The 15,184-nt window shown below is 29.7% G+C and overlaps 1 protein-coding gene across 2 annotated transcripts in view; it reads right to left on the bottom strand.

The window, feature by feature from the left end:
- LOC117177420 (ankyrin repeat domain-containing protein SOWAHB) overlaps positions 1-15,184 on the bottom strand; it is a 439,406-nt gene that overhangs the window by 31,019 nt on the left and 393,203 nt on the right. For both annotated transcript variants that reach the window (XM_033368091.1, XM_033368092.1), the window contains exon 11: positions 3,189-3,261. In XM_033368091.1, the coding sequence (XP_033223982.1) occupies positions 3,189-3,261 (73 nt within the window). The remainder of the gene's footprint in view (positions 1-3,188; positions 3,262-15,184) is intronic.

The raw sequence follows: 15,184 nt of genomic DNA, 5'->3' as shown, positions 1-15,184 counted from the left end.
AAGAGCCGAAAGAAAACTACGTTTAAGTACAAAGCTTAATAATAAAAGATGTAAAAAAATATATTTTAACAATCAATTCCAACGGCATCAGCTGGTAACGTTATACACGAAAATACGAAACCTGGCGGCCACTAGACGAGGCTCTAGAGAGTTTGTACTTTCGTGTACAACGTTACCGGCTGATGCCGTTGGAATTGATTGTTGATATATATTTTTTTACATCTTTTATTATTAAGCTTTGTACTTAAACGTAGTTTTCTTTCGACTCTTGCATACCTCAAAGTTTGAGATCGATATTTTATGTATAAAAAAAGTTCGAACGTTCAAAAAATGTTGAGGTTCAGAAAAAAGATGAAATAATTTTCAGTGAAGTTCCTACCAAAGTGCTGTACCTATACGTACTTTATTGTACTCTAATACATTTCCCAAAGTTTCAGCTTGATACTTTATTTACAAAAAAAGTTGTTAAGTTAAAAAAAACATTCAGTGAACTGAAAAACTGTGGTCGGTAATATAGGTATTTAGCTGTGTCACATGCCCTTAATTTAAAATTTATTTATTTAATTTATATTCTTTCAAATCTTTTTTTTTTAAATCAAAATACCAATTTCGTAAAAAAAACTACCAATATTATTCAAAATTGTTGAATGATTCGTTATCTTGTACAAATTATAATGGTTTTTGTTTGAAAACACCAACTTTTGGTGTAAAAAGCTAACATAATCTAAAATATCTAAAATTTAGGAATCTAATGGTTTTTGTTTAAAATAACCTATTTCTTGTGGACAAAGTCAATATAACCTGAGACTATTAAAAATTGGCAAATTAAACTAGAATTGTTGAAATTTGTGAATCATCTTTGAAATGTACTCTTTTTAAATACAAACTATAAACTTCCGAAAAAAAAACACTAGCGTATTCCCAAATTATTAAAAGATTCTAAATCTTAATTCAATCATAATATTTTTTGTCTTAAACTAGCAAGTTTTTATATAAAACGCTAGCATAACCTAAAATTGTTAAAATATGTGAATATTACTTTAAATCTTTCTGAAAATTTAAAAATACCTATTTCAAAGGAAAAACAATAACAGCATCAAAAATTGTTCAAATATTCTAAATCTGGTTGAAAATATAATGATTTTTTTTTAAACTCCAATTTTTATTCTAAAATCCTAACATAACCTAAAATTGATAAAAATGTGAATATTTTTTCTACTTTTTTAAACACCAATTTGTGACGAAAAGCAATAACATATAAACAAAAATTGCTAAATGAATATAAATCTTGTTCAAATTATGCTTTTCTTTTTAAATACCAAATCTTGTTGTAAAAGGCTTACGCAACCTAAAATTTTTCAAATATTATGAACCTTTAAAATCTAACGATTTTGGTTTAAAATAACCGACTTCCTGTGGACATCGTTAATATAGTCTGAAACTGTTGAAAAATTGCAAATCTTGTTCAAACCATAATGATTTTTATTTTCAAATACCGATTTTTTGTGTGAAAAGTTAACATAACCTAAAATGTTTGATGTCAAACGCTAAAATAACCTAAACTGGTTAAAAGTTTTCAATAGTCTTTAGAATCTTAAAATAAGTAAATAAAATATAGCAATTTACAAAGAAAAACAGTAAAATAATCTCAAAATGTTTAAAGAATTTAAATCTTGGTTAAATTAAAATTATTTTTGTTGACAAATACATTTTTTTGGTGTAAACCGATAACGTAACCTAAGATGGGTAAAAAATTATAGAAATTTAAAATCTAATGATTTTTTTTCTAAAAAAAGGCTAAAAAGTAAAAAAACGCGACCAAGCCCGAAAAACGCGATTTGTTGATAACATTTTTAATGTTTTAAATTCTGCTTCTGATTGAAAATACCCATTTCATGTGTAAAACGTTATCATAATCTAGCATTCCTGATAATGGGGAATTTTGATAATGAGATTTGTTTGAAAATGCTAATTTCCAGTAAAAAACTAAAACAATAGAAAATATTTAAATTTTAAATCTTTTTTGAAACTTTATGGTTTTATATTATAGTAATATTAATTATAAGATTTCTTTAAGGATCGAATTTTTTAGAAATTTCCAAAATTTTGGAAGATAGGAATTCCAGAATCTTATGCTTCTTGAACAAACGATTTTTATTAGATCTCTGACAAAATTTTATTAACATAGAACCTATATCATCTGTACCATTCCATGATACAGGTTCTGTGTTAATATAATTTTGACAGAGATCTAATAAAAATCGTTTTAATTTGTTGATAACATTTTTAATGTTTTAAATTCTGCTTCTGATTGAAAATACCCATTTCAAGTGTAAAACGCTATCATAATCTAGCATTGCTGACAATGGGGAATTTTGATAATGAGATTTGTTTGAAAATGCTAATTTCCAGTAAAAAACTAAAACAATAGAAAATTTTATAAATTGTAAATCTTTTTTGAAACTTTATGGTTTTATATTATAGTTATTTAAAAAAAAAATTTCCAGCGAAAACCACTCATACAGAATTTGTATGATATTTACAATAATTTATTAGATAATTTGACAGTTTTACTTTAAACGCGCAGAAGTATTAAAAATCACAACTATTTCTCAATTTGCATTAAGTTTTCTATGATTTTTCTTAATAAAAGGGATTATCGCTAGATTTCATTTTCCAAATTTGAAATTTTAAGTTATAAAAAAGCTTCAAGTAATGAAGAGCCAATCAGGTTTTCAACAACAATGATTGTGATATTTCCGAAACATATTGTTACAGCATTTTTTTTATAGGAATAATAGAAAATAAAATCGTTACATACGTATGCTAATAGTATAGTGTGCACCAAGACAGCGCAATAGTATCTTTACGGCACAGATCGTAAAAATACTTCGCTGCCTCGGTACACACGATATTTTATGTGATAAAAGTGTGGCTTCCGAGTTTCCTCATGACATTACGTGTCAGGTTTGAGGTTGGTTTCAAGGGACACGTACTGCGTACAACCGTGCGCGTGAGCCGAAGCAACGAATGCGCATGTGCGCGCATTTCTGGCGTACAACAAAATGTACTTTACCGGCCTAGGCCGGTAAAGTAACTTACCACCAAAAAATACCCACTTTACTGCTCCAAACCACGCCCAGAAAATGGAGAAACCATACTCGTGTTGCATAAAACATTTTGCTTACCATAAACTTGGACTAAAAGATTGAAAATGTTCTCGTGGTCGAATTGCATTGCAATGTGAAGCGGCGTGTATCCCTGAAACAAAAAGAAAAAAAGTTTCTTATATCCTGCTGGAAAAATTCAATTGGACTTGATACAAAAAATTAATACTTTTATATATACCCAATTTTAGGAATTTTCGTTATATTTTTATGAAAATCTTTTGATAGAAATTCTATTAAAAATCGCAAGTGCCCCAAAGTGTTCCGCTAAAAAGTTAATGAACTTCTATTAAGCGTTTCGATAGAATAACTATTGATTACTATCATAATAAAATAGGCCAGTGTTGCAGTAATACCTATACATTTCTCTACCCTTTTTGCTAAAAATGCAATTGAATCCTATCAATTTGCTATTCCAAACTTCTATATTTTTAACAAATTTTATTGATAGAAATCTAATACAACCCTATCAAATATGATATATCACATACCTAACCACTTAAAAGCGTTTTTTTTTATAGAAACACCATCAAAAACTATCAAATATTTTATCCATTTCTATCGATTATAAGACACTTCTTTTAGAGAAATCCTATCAAATCTTATCCGCACCAGACTTGTATCAATCCTACTTTCGGCAACCTGGAAAATTTCTATTAATTCTACTTCTGGGGAAGTCTTATACTCTTCTACAAATATATTGTCATTAAAATACTACCAAATCTTACGTAACAAGAAACTTTGATATGAAAGTATAGGATAAGTAGGATTTGATACAAGTCTATAGTGGATACGATTTGATCGAATTTCAACAAGAAGCTTTTGGCAGAAAAGTATAAGATTCCTCGACGGATAAATTTGAATGCAATTTTCTCAGATTTTGAAATACAGGATTTGATACATTTCATATAAATTTCCAAAATTTTGGAAGATAGGATTTGATATAAGTTCTGTGCAGATAAGGTCCGATAAATACACAATGAGAATTTACTGATAGAAAAGTATAAGATTTTTCGATGCATAGATTTTTATAGAAATATTCTGGTTCTGGTATTCTTGAATCCTCACCTCTTTAGAGAAAAGTAAAAAAAAATTTCGTTGGGTGGATTTTGAGAGAAATGTCCTAGATTCGGAAACATAGGATTTTATACAAGTCTTGCACCAATAAGATTTGATCGAATTTTAAGCAGAAACTATTGATAGAAAAGTATAAAATTTCTTGATGGATGGAAATTGATCAAAATTGCAGAAATATGGGAAGATATCATTTGATAAAAGTTCTAGTTGGACAAGATTTGATAATGAGTGAATAGGATTCTGTTTACAAAAAAGTATAAGATTTCTCGAAGATAGAATTTGATAGGATATGATACAAGTCCTGTGTGGATAAAATTTGACAGAAATTTCATGGGAATTTCTTGATATAAAAGTATGCGATTTCTCGAAGAACAGAATTTGGTATAAATTTCCGAAATTGTTTACCTTAGGATATGGTACAAGTGGCGTATAAAGGAAATTTGACAGAGGTCTAATGAAAATCATTTGCTGAAAAAGTATAAGACTTCTGGATAGATAAAATTTTCTAGAAGTAAACGAAATTTTGGAAAGTATTATTTATGTTCTGATTGGTTAAGATTTCATAAAGGTTGAATAAGAATATCTCGATAGAAAAGTATGAGATTTCTCAAAAGATATAATTTTATAAAAATGTCAAAAATTTTTTGAAGGTATAATACAAATTCTGCGTGGATAAGACTTGACAGAGCGTTATTGGGAATTTCCTGATAGAAATTTATAAGATTTCTGAATGGATAGAATTTGGTAGCAATTTACGAAATTTTGGAAGATATGGTTTGATGTATGTTCTGGTTGGACAAGATTTTATAGAGATTAAATGAGAATCTGTTAACAGAAAAGCATAAGATTTCTTCATGGATAGAGTTTGATAGAAGTCTTCAAAATTCTGGAAGATAGCATATGATGCAATTAGTGCGCGGATAAGATGTGATAGAAATTGGAAAAAGAATCTGTTAACAGAAAAATATAAGATTTCTAGAAGGATAGAATTTAATAGAAATTTCCAAAATTTTGGAAGATAGGATATAATAGAGTTTTTGTCTTAATAAGATTTGACAGAGGTCTAATAAAAGTCGTTTGTTGAAAAAGCATAAGATTTCTGTATTGAGAAAATTTGCTAGAAGTTTACGAAATTTTGGAATGTCGGATTTGATTTATGTTCAGGTTGAACCAGATTTGAAAGAGATTAAATTAGAATCTTTCGACAGAAAAGTATAAGATTTCTCCATGCATAGATTTTGAGAAGAAACGGTTGACAGAAAAATATAAGATTTCTTTAAGGGTAGAATTTTTTTTAAATTTCCAAAATTCTGGAAGATAGGAATTCCAGAATCTTTTGCTTCTTGAACAAACGATTTTTATTAGATCTCTGTCAAAATTTTATTAACACAGAACCTATATCATCTGTACCATTTCATGATGCAGGTTCTGTGTTAATATAATTTTGACAGAGATCTAATAAAAATCGTTTGTTCAAAAAGCATAAGATTTCTGGATTGATCAAATTAGCTAGAAGTTTACGAAATTTTTGAAGGTCGGATTTGATTTATGTTCTGGTTGGACAAGATTTGATAAAAATTGAATAAAAATCTATTGAAACAAAAGTATAAGATTTCTCGAAGGATAGAATTTGATAGAAATTTCCAAAATTTCGGAAGAGAGGATATGATACAGGTTCTGTGTTAATAAAATTTGACAGAGCTCTAACAAAAATTGTTTGTTAAGAAAGGATAAACTTTCTGGATGGATAAAATTTGATAGAAATTTACGAGATTTTGGAAGATATAATTTGATTTATGTTCTGTTTGGATAAGATTTAATACAGTTTGAATGAGGATCTGTTGACAGAAAAGTATAAGATTTCTCGAAGAATACAATTTTATAGAAGTTTCCAAAATTGTGAAAGATAGGATTTGATAAGAGTTCTGTATAGATACGATATGATAAAGACATAATGAAAACCTGTTGATAGAAAAGTATAAGATTTCTATACTGAATTTCAGAAGTGATAAGATATTCAAGAAAATAAATGATCTACAAATCTAAATAATGATTATTAATGCTGTAAATCAATTAAATTTTTCTTCTCTCTAATAAACTATCATTCCATTTGATTGAAATTCATCCTGTATGACTTGGGGAAAATGATAGTGACCTGCTTCTCTGGATTCTAGACCCCAGGCCACTCTATCTCAACCTATGAATATTTTATTGTGCTTTGCCAGTCCTATTCATGTTTGACAGACCGAGAAATGGTTTTCTAAATAAAAGAAGTGGGATGAAAAAAAAATTATACTTGGGTCAAAAAGAGAGTAAAGAGAAGGAAATAAAAATTACAAACATATGTTTGAAGCCAGGAGAGACAATGAGGAATTAATAAATAAGGTTGTATTATGAATATCACTTCGAGCGTGCGAATTCGTATTTCCTTGCTTGAGCATGTGAATCTCTTTGAAACAAGAGTCGAAACTTAATCTTATTGTGTGCGACTTATCGCCTTTATAGCTACACATTCAGACTTTCATCTCACTTCTCTTCTATCCTGTTTTCTCATTTTCTTCATCTCACTTCTGCTAGATACTTTTCAAATCTCGAGAGTTGCTAAACTTTTGTTTGTTATAAAGTTTTCGAGTAGAAACCACTGGAGAAACTTGTGTAAACTTGCCAATAAAGCCGAGGGTCGAATTTAAAAGTTTAGTCTTCTTAAAAACAAAATTTCCTGATTTTTGAAATTTTTTATTTTTATCATTTTGAGTTAAAAGACGTTCAGAATACGTGTATTAATTAATTTATCCAAAATTAAGAGGTTACAGGCACAGAATGACCGCAAAATTTAATTTTCAAAATTCTCTGACTTTTCACGGATTTTCGCCTGACTAATTTTTCATTTTCCCTGATCATAATTATTTAAAGACCAAATGTCTACTCATGTGACATTTTAAATATAGAATCTTTTATAAATGGCATAAAATTGTTTTGAATTTTTAGACTCATTCCTAATCCTAAAAGTGAATTAAAAAAACTAATGTGCATTAATAATGTCACTAATCTTCTAGGTGAATTTAAAGGAAATCAGGATAAATGCGTAATACTTTAAAAGAATTGCATTTTAATTCAAAAGAATTCGAATGAATGAGAAAAAATTTCATTTATTTCAGTTAGATTGAAGAGATTTTAGAGAAATTTAAGGGGAATCTTGACGTTTAAACAAATTCAAATCTATTGGAAACAATGTGAAAATACGAAAAAATTAATTGAAGTGAGTAAGTTTAAAATGAGTTAAAAACTTTTTAAAAGTAATTTAAAAGAATTTGAAGAATGTACAAGAATTCAGGATAGATTAACAATATCCAGTGTGAATTTTAAATTAATTCAAGTTGATTGCAAAAAATATTTGAAAATCTCATCAAATATTTAAAACCCTACGAAATATCTGAATTCTTGTTAATAAATTCTTTGAAATCCATTAAAACATTACAAAATTTCGTCAAATTACATGATAACTGATATTTCCCGTAATCCTGTAAAAATTATTAAAATACCTTTAAAATCATTAAAATCGTCGGAAATATTGAAATTCTACAAAATTCTCTTAAGAGTGTTTTTGAATCTTTTAATTTTTAAAATGCCTTAAAACATTTAAACTCTTGAAATCCTTTCATGTTATTAAAATCAATCAAAAATTCCTTTCAACTTTTTGAAGCGCTTCAAACTTCCCTGTGCTTTTTAAATATGCTAAAATATTTCAAATCCTTTCAAGACTTTTAAAATTCCCTACAATTTTCTAAATCTTCTAAAAATTCTTTGGTATCTATTAAAATATACTAAAATACTTCAAACTCTTTGAAATCCTATCAAATTATCAAAATAAATTAAATATTCCTTGGAATCTTGTGAAATTTCCTAAAATTGGTCCGATGCTTCAAAATTTTTTGAAATCCTTTGAAACATTTTAGAGCCCTTTAAAATGCCTTGGAATCTTTTAAAATGCGGTAATTGTAAGATATTACAGTTGATTTTAAATTTGTTGAAAACATTTGGAATTTTGTGTAGCCCTTAGAAATACATGGAATCTTTTTGAATTTCCCTGAAAGAATATCATCAAATTATTGAAATCAATTACAAATTCCTTGGATTCTTTTAATATTTCCTACAATTTTTCGAGGCCTTCGAAATATTTTGAAATGCCTTGAAATGTTTAAACGAGCTTGACAATTACTTTGAATTTTTAAAAATACCCTTAAAGAAATACCTTAAAATTATTGAAATCTATTGAATAATCCTTGGAATGTTTTAAAGTATCGTAAAATATTTTAAATCCTTCAACACCTTTCGAAATTCCTTTAAACTTTTTAAAGCTTTTTAAAATGCCTTGTAATCTTTGAAAATATACTATAATATTTTTAATTCTTTGAAACTTTTTCAAGCTTTTGAAACTTAAGTACAATTTTTTAAAATATCCTAAAATGCTTCAAGCTTTTTGAAATCCCTTGAAAATTGTTCAAGTTTTTTAAAATTACTAGGAATGTTTAAAAATACCCTTAAGTCCTTCAATCCTTTTGAACACCTTCGAATTATTAAGTCCTCAAAAAATTCCTCGGACTCTTTTAAAATACCCTCCAATATTTCAAATCATTTTAAATCATTGAAAATTTCTCGAAACTTTTTAAATATCTGAAAAATTCCCGGGCATTTTAAAGAATACTCCAAAATCTTACAAATCCTTTCAAATCCCCTTAAATTATTGAAATCTGATACAAAATTTAAGAATCTTTTAAAATGTTTCAAAACAACTGAAGAAAATTAGGAAATTGGTAAAGACCTGAATGCAATAGTGAAATTGTTTTTAAAAACTGACTAAAAAGTTAATTTGAGAAAAAATTTACTAAAAGTCATTGTGTGGTAGCCTCTTGCTTATTCTTGACGGTTACTGCTTCTTAGAGAAATTTCCTGACTTTGTCATTTTTTGTCTTCAAGATCCCAGCTTTATTCTTATTTCCGGGGTTTTCTTGACATGTGACCACCCTGGATATTAGGGCGTCTCGAAAAACAATTTATTTTTCATCCTCTTGGGTAGGGCAGAAAATTGTAGGTACTGAATATAAGAAAAATGAAAAGTACATCGCTATCTGAGACCTCCTGGCTCGATGTAGATAAGATAAAGGGTATTTGGAGCATAGCTTCAATCACAGTTATTTCAGATAAAACAATCGCAGATATGATTCAGGTGGATCATGATGTACCGAATGACTAGAAAAAGTCTTATACTAGAGGCAAAAAGAAAGCAGCCTTTATAAGCAAGGTAAAGTTATGTAAACATGAAAACATTATTCTATTTGATGCAGCTGCCTGTAAATGACAAATTGAGTCTTGCAGATGTGGGGAAAATATTTCTGAAATTTTGCAGAGTTTTTCTGTTGCGCAAGCCAAATTCTAGAAGAAAGAAATTAACATCAACTTTATCTTTCGCTGAGAATACAAAGGAACAGGAAACGTTTCAGGTTAAGATGGTTCCAGGTGAAACTGAGGAAGATTTTAGGAACAAGCGTCGGAAAATTGAAGTGATGTATGACATAGCTCCTAATGACATGTATGGAAAAATGCCTAATGCAGAATGAGAAAAAGAGGAGTTTAATATTGTTAATGATGACTTTGAGTGAGATTATTACAATGAAGATGATGATCAAGACTGTTTACTATTTCATAAATTGTTACAGAAAGCATTCACACCATATATTTTGTCAACAGGAGAATCTAAAATCGAATGTCCTAACATATTCAGTAGCCTCCGATACATACAATATTTACAAGATTGGACATAGGTCTGCTAATGTAATAGCTTTTTTAATTATGTATGACACAAGTAATTACATTCAAAAATTCAAAGATCTCGTTTTTGATAAGAATAGAATTGATCGTGAAAGAAGGAAAACTAAAAAAAAAGAACTACAGAAAGAGCAGTTCTCATAACCTTCAAAGCTGCATGTGCTTTACTTGAATGGTACACCGGATGAAGCTAAAGTTATGGAAAAAACAAACGATAGAAAATCCGCATATTTTATTATAATCAACAGTTGCAAAAAGCATCTCAAATGCTATATTATATTTCCTCCGAGAAAAATTTGACTTCTCAAACGTAAAATGCATGGGATGTGATAGTCTGGACCTAATCAGTACTCAGGTTCAATCGGTAAAACGCTACTGTTGCACTGTTGTAAATTTCTTAAGGAATTTTCAGAGACGCGTCACTGAAGCTTTATGCAAAAACTGTTCCTAAATTTTCCTAAATTGTAAAAGAAATTTTAGCAACGGTAACTGCATACAACTCCAGTCACATGTTTTAAAAAATTCTGTTAGAGTTTAGAAATTTCCAGTTACTGCGACAGAAAATTTCAATCAGTTAAAAAATTTTCTTCGGATTATTAATTTTAAAATAAAACATGCAGACTATATTTGTCTTGAGAATGTAAATAGCAAGAAAATATGAGTGAAGTTAATACAAACGAATTTTTATAGTATGTTATAGGACATATACTCCCCGTGTACCGGCCGGGCTACATATTTCTCAAATCACCAAGTCGGGAGCCGCCCGGTTACTGTCCGGGCCAACCCTGCTTATATCTCATGGTCGGGAGCCGACAGAGAACTGGCCAGGATAATTTTTTTGTCAAAATTACACATTTTTTAAGAGGTGTGATGTTGTCAAAGGCGTCATTCCGGATGATAGATGAATGATCATTTGAAAGTATAATTTAAAAATTTATTAGAGCAGTGAAACAGAAATAAGCTGTTTTAAATTCTGCAAAAAAAAATCCTTACATTTTTCTTAATGTTTTCACTTATTAAATAAAACTGTTATCAATTTTGGTATGTGCATCAGCAGGAATGTTACAATTTTCATTATTTTCACACAATGTTTAGTATGTACACTTTCAAATTTACCGCCATGTGTATCCCTCTCTGCGTCTGGCGACGCGTAGACACTCACTAATTTTCAGTTTCGCACTTCGAACGAGAGTGCACATTGCACTTACGGCGCGTCATTTCCTCGAAGTTTGCAAATAAAATCGAGATCCGTAATTAAAATCAACCTAGTTTCAATAATCAGTCTGTAAACACCACTTGTTTCGCGGATAACTATTAGTTTTAATTGAATTATACTCTTGTAAATACATTTTTTCTGTGTACCTTCCTAACCTAAAATCACCACGTGGTTTCCGACGTGAAACAATTGCTACGAGTTTCTATTATGAGTGGTGAAAATTCTACTCCAATTTCCTTGCCAGAATTAGGAAACTTGATTTGACCTTTAAAGTTCACCGTATTCTTTACGATGGGCCTTGAAAGACAAAACAAGTTACAAATTTCTCGCCTGAAGCAATATTTTTAACCGGAATGTTGGCGGATTACCCGACCGGATCCCGGCTGGTATTCAAGCCGGGATCCGACCAGTTTACCGTGACGTTTTTAGCCGGATTCTTCGACCAGCGCCCAGCTTTAACCGGGGCTATCCGGCCGGATTCCTGATTACTCGTACATTCCTACACGGGCCATTTTATCAAATATATATAATCAAAGCCCACCTTTGATGATTAGCAATTTTTTCACATTTGACTCATTGAGTATATTATATAGCATAGTTATTTGCATATAAACATCGCTCATATATAGTCTTACTATAATTTTTATTTTTAAGACAAATATATACTGCAAATTTATAATAAAATTAATGAACCAAACAATATTGTCTGTATACATTACATGAGTAGAGAAATTGATTCCCAAAATTTATACAGAATGTTATTTTTTATACATAATATTCGTATGATTTTTTTTCTAAAAAATGTGAATTTTCAGCAAAAACTTTAATTTGTAGCAAAATAGTTCAACCATAAACCAAAGAAACATATTTTCAACTAAAATATGCATGTTGAACAAAAAAATGATTTCTTAACAAAGTGGTTCAACCAAAATTAAAAAAAAATTGAATCCTAAAACAGAGAGAAGTGCTAAGTTACATTTTTATCCAAGAAAGATGTCATTTCTAAATCTAAATCCGTGGTCCAAGAAACCCCAGCACTTCAAGGTTCTGACATAACCTCAAAAACCGTGTACCCATTTTTTTCGAGTCAGGGTTTTGATTTTTAAAGAAACTCGTACAATTTATCGATCCGACTTACGTGTGTCTGTGTACATCGGGTAGCGCTAATGCCAACGATCATATATGCAGTCAAACCGCGTTTATTGCAAGACTCGTTTATTGCAAACCTCGTTTATTGCAATCCAAGATACTCGTCTATCGCAACTTCTCCAACTCCCACCACTGATGGTCACATGTTCCGTATAGCCACTGACAGCGCGGAAGTGGGAATGTATTGTGAGACTACCTTCCGGATACGTGGAGTGGTGGGGTACACTCTAGAGTTGCAATAGACAAGGTCTTTAAGTTTCGAAGGAGTTGCACTAAACGAGGTTTCACAGTACCTCTGTTTTGTTAAGTAAATAGTGTTAATGGGCTGATCTAATTTATGTTTAATATACAGCTGAAGTCAAAAGATTGAAGCGTTAAATACACTGTTAAAAATGTTTGGAAACCTACAACACTTCTACAATACAAGAGTAAGGTAAAATTGTAAACATGGTATTGGAATGACGAAATTCGAAGAAATTCACGGAATTAAAAAAATAGGGAATTTTGGAAATTCACGGCTGTCGCGGAATTCGAAGAATTCCCGGAATTGAACCAATTCACGAAATTTGTGCAATTCACAGAATTCAAGAAATTCATGGAATTCACGAAATTCAAGGAATTCGCTAAAATCACGGATATCACTAGATTTGTGGTATTCCACGTACTTTATAGAATTAATGTAAATTACGGAATTCGCGGAATTCATGAAATCTGCTGGATTCTTGTAATTCATTGTAATACACTAAGTTTATGGAATTCACGAAATGTATGGAATTCAAGGAATTAACGGAAAACATGTAAATGTAAATGAATTTCATGCATTACGTGAACTCCGTGATTACATTAAATTCCTTGAATTCATTAAATTCCATTAATTCCTTTAAATTCGCGAATTCAATGAATACCTTAGATTTTTTGAATTCCGGCTATTCCGAGAATTCCTTGAATTTGATAAATTCGCTGAATTTCAAGAATTGCTAGAATTTCGTGAATTCATCAAATTCCGCGACTTCCATGAACCTTGCGAATTCCGAGAATGTCATAAATTCCATGAATTTCGACAATATCGTGAATTCTATGAATTTCGCGAAGTCCGTGAACTCAGTGAATTTCTTTTATTTAATTAATTCCTTGAATTTCGTACATTCAGTGAATTCCGTGCATTTTTAGAATAATAAATTTTTTGAATTCCGTAAATTCAATGAATTGCGAGAGTTCCGTGAATTCAACGAATTTCTTGAATTTCGTGAATTTATATAATTCTACGAATTACGTAAATTCTTTCAATTCCGTTAATTCCATAAACTCCGTAAATTCCTTTAATTTGATTAATTCTTTGGATTCTGTTAATTCTTTGAACTCCATGAGCTTCTTGAAGTTCGTGAATTCGTTGAATTCAGTGAATTGCATGAATTCTGTGAATTTCTTTAATTCTGTAAATCCCGTAAATTCTTTTAATTGCGTTCATTCTATGAATTCCATAAATTCCGTGAATGCTTTGGATTCTGAAAATTCCTTGAATTCCGTGAATTTAATTAATTGCATAAAATTATAAGACTAATTTTCAAATATAGTTGAATTTTGAACTAAAAAAGATTTCAGTTTAACTTTTTAGCATTAAAATATGAGTTAAAAAAACTCAATTTTGTACGAAACTAGTTGAATTTTCAACCCAAAAAAAAACGAATTTTCAACAAAAAAATTGAATTTTGAACCAAAAAGGATGTCTTTTCAACAAAACTGTTGAATTATCAAATATTACCATATTAATGTTCAAAGACCAGAACCCTAAACTTGTAACATTTTTAACCTAGAAACTTTTATAAACGAAATACAACAATTTATAATTAAAATTAAAAAAATTTCAAATTTATTCTACTTGACGGTTTCAAGTTATAAGAACTGTCTGACTATTACACGATCTTTTCCCTGACCAATAAAATTCCCTGATTAAAAAAAAGTGCTGGATAGTTAAGTTCGTTTTTTACTGACCAGGGTTACCTGGCGTGCGATGATCCGAAAAATGATGTACATGAATAATACAGTACTCCCCTTCCGTAACGAATTATAAAAAAATCCCTTGAACCGGCCTATTACTACTAATTCTGAACCGTCACGCTTCGTCTGCTAGCCGAACGCGCGCGAGAAGCGAGGATTGCGCATGTAATTGCGCACTGCTTTCCGTTCAGATAACTTATATTTCCATTACCATTCAAGAATAATAGGAAACTATTTTTAATTTTCTTTCAATTGAAAATTTATCTATATTGTTGAAAATTCAACTGTTTTATCGAAAATATCTGTTTTTGGCTTTATTTCAGATTTAAATATTTCTTGAAAACTTGTCCTTTTTTGGTTTTTTATTTATTTTTTTTCTGGATTTACATTTTATATTTCTTCAATTTTGTACATTTGGAATTGAAATTTCTTGACTTTCAATATATATATATATATGTTTTAACGACTCACGGAAATGACGTAGTTGTCAATCGACCCTTAAATCCTCTTTTGTTTTCTGTAACAGTTTCGTGGTATCTTTTAAAGAGGCCGGTCGTACTTATACTCGGTTGGGGAAAAAGCCAAATAGAAAATTTTAAATTTTGTATAAATGCACTTTCTTAAAATTGTGCTTCGATATGCAGTTACTAGGAAGTCCAAAAACATACTCAAAGATAAGTGATTCATAGCAATTCATTATAATTTTACTATAAAAAAAAAAGAAAAAAGAAATTTTAAACCTACAAACTAA

Source organism: Belonocnema kinseyi, chromosome 7 (genome assembly GCF_010883055.1).
Source record: "Belonocnema kinseyi isolate 2016_QV_RU_SX_M_011 chromosome 7, B_treatae_v1, whole genome shotgun sequence".
In the NCBI taxonomy this organism is placed as follows: domain Eukaryota; kingdom Metazoa; phylum Arthropoda; class Insecta; order Hymenoptera; family Cynipidae; genus Belonocnema; species Belonocnema kinseyi.
Note: the sequence above shows the minus strand (reverse complement) of the source record. Positions and strands in the feature narration are given on the sequence as shown.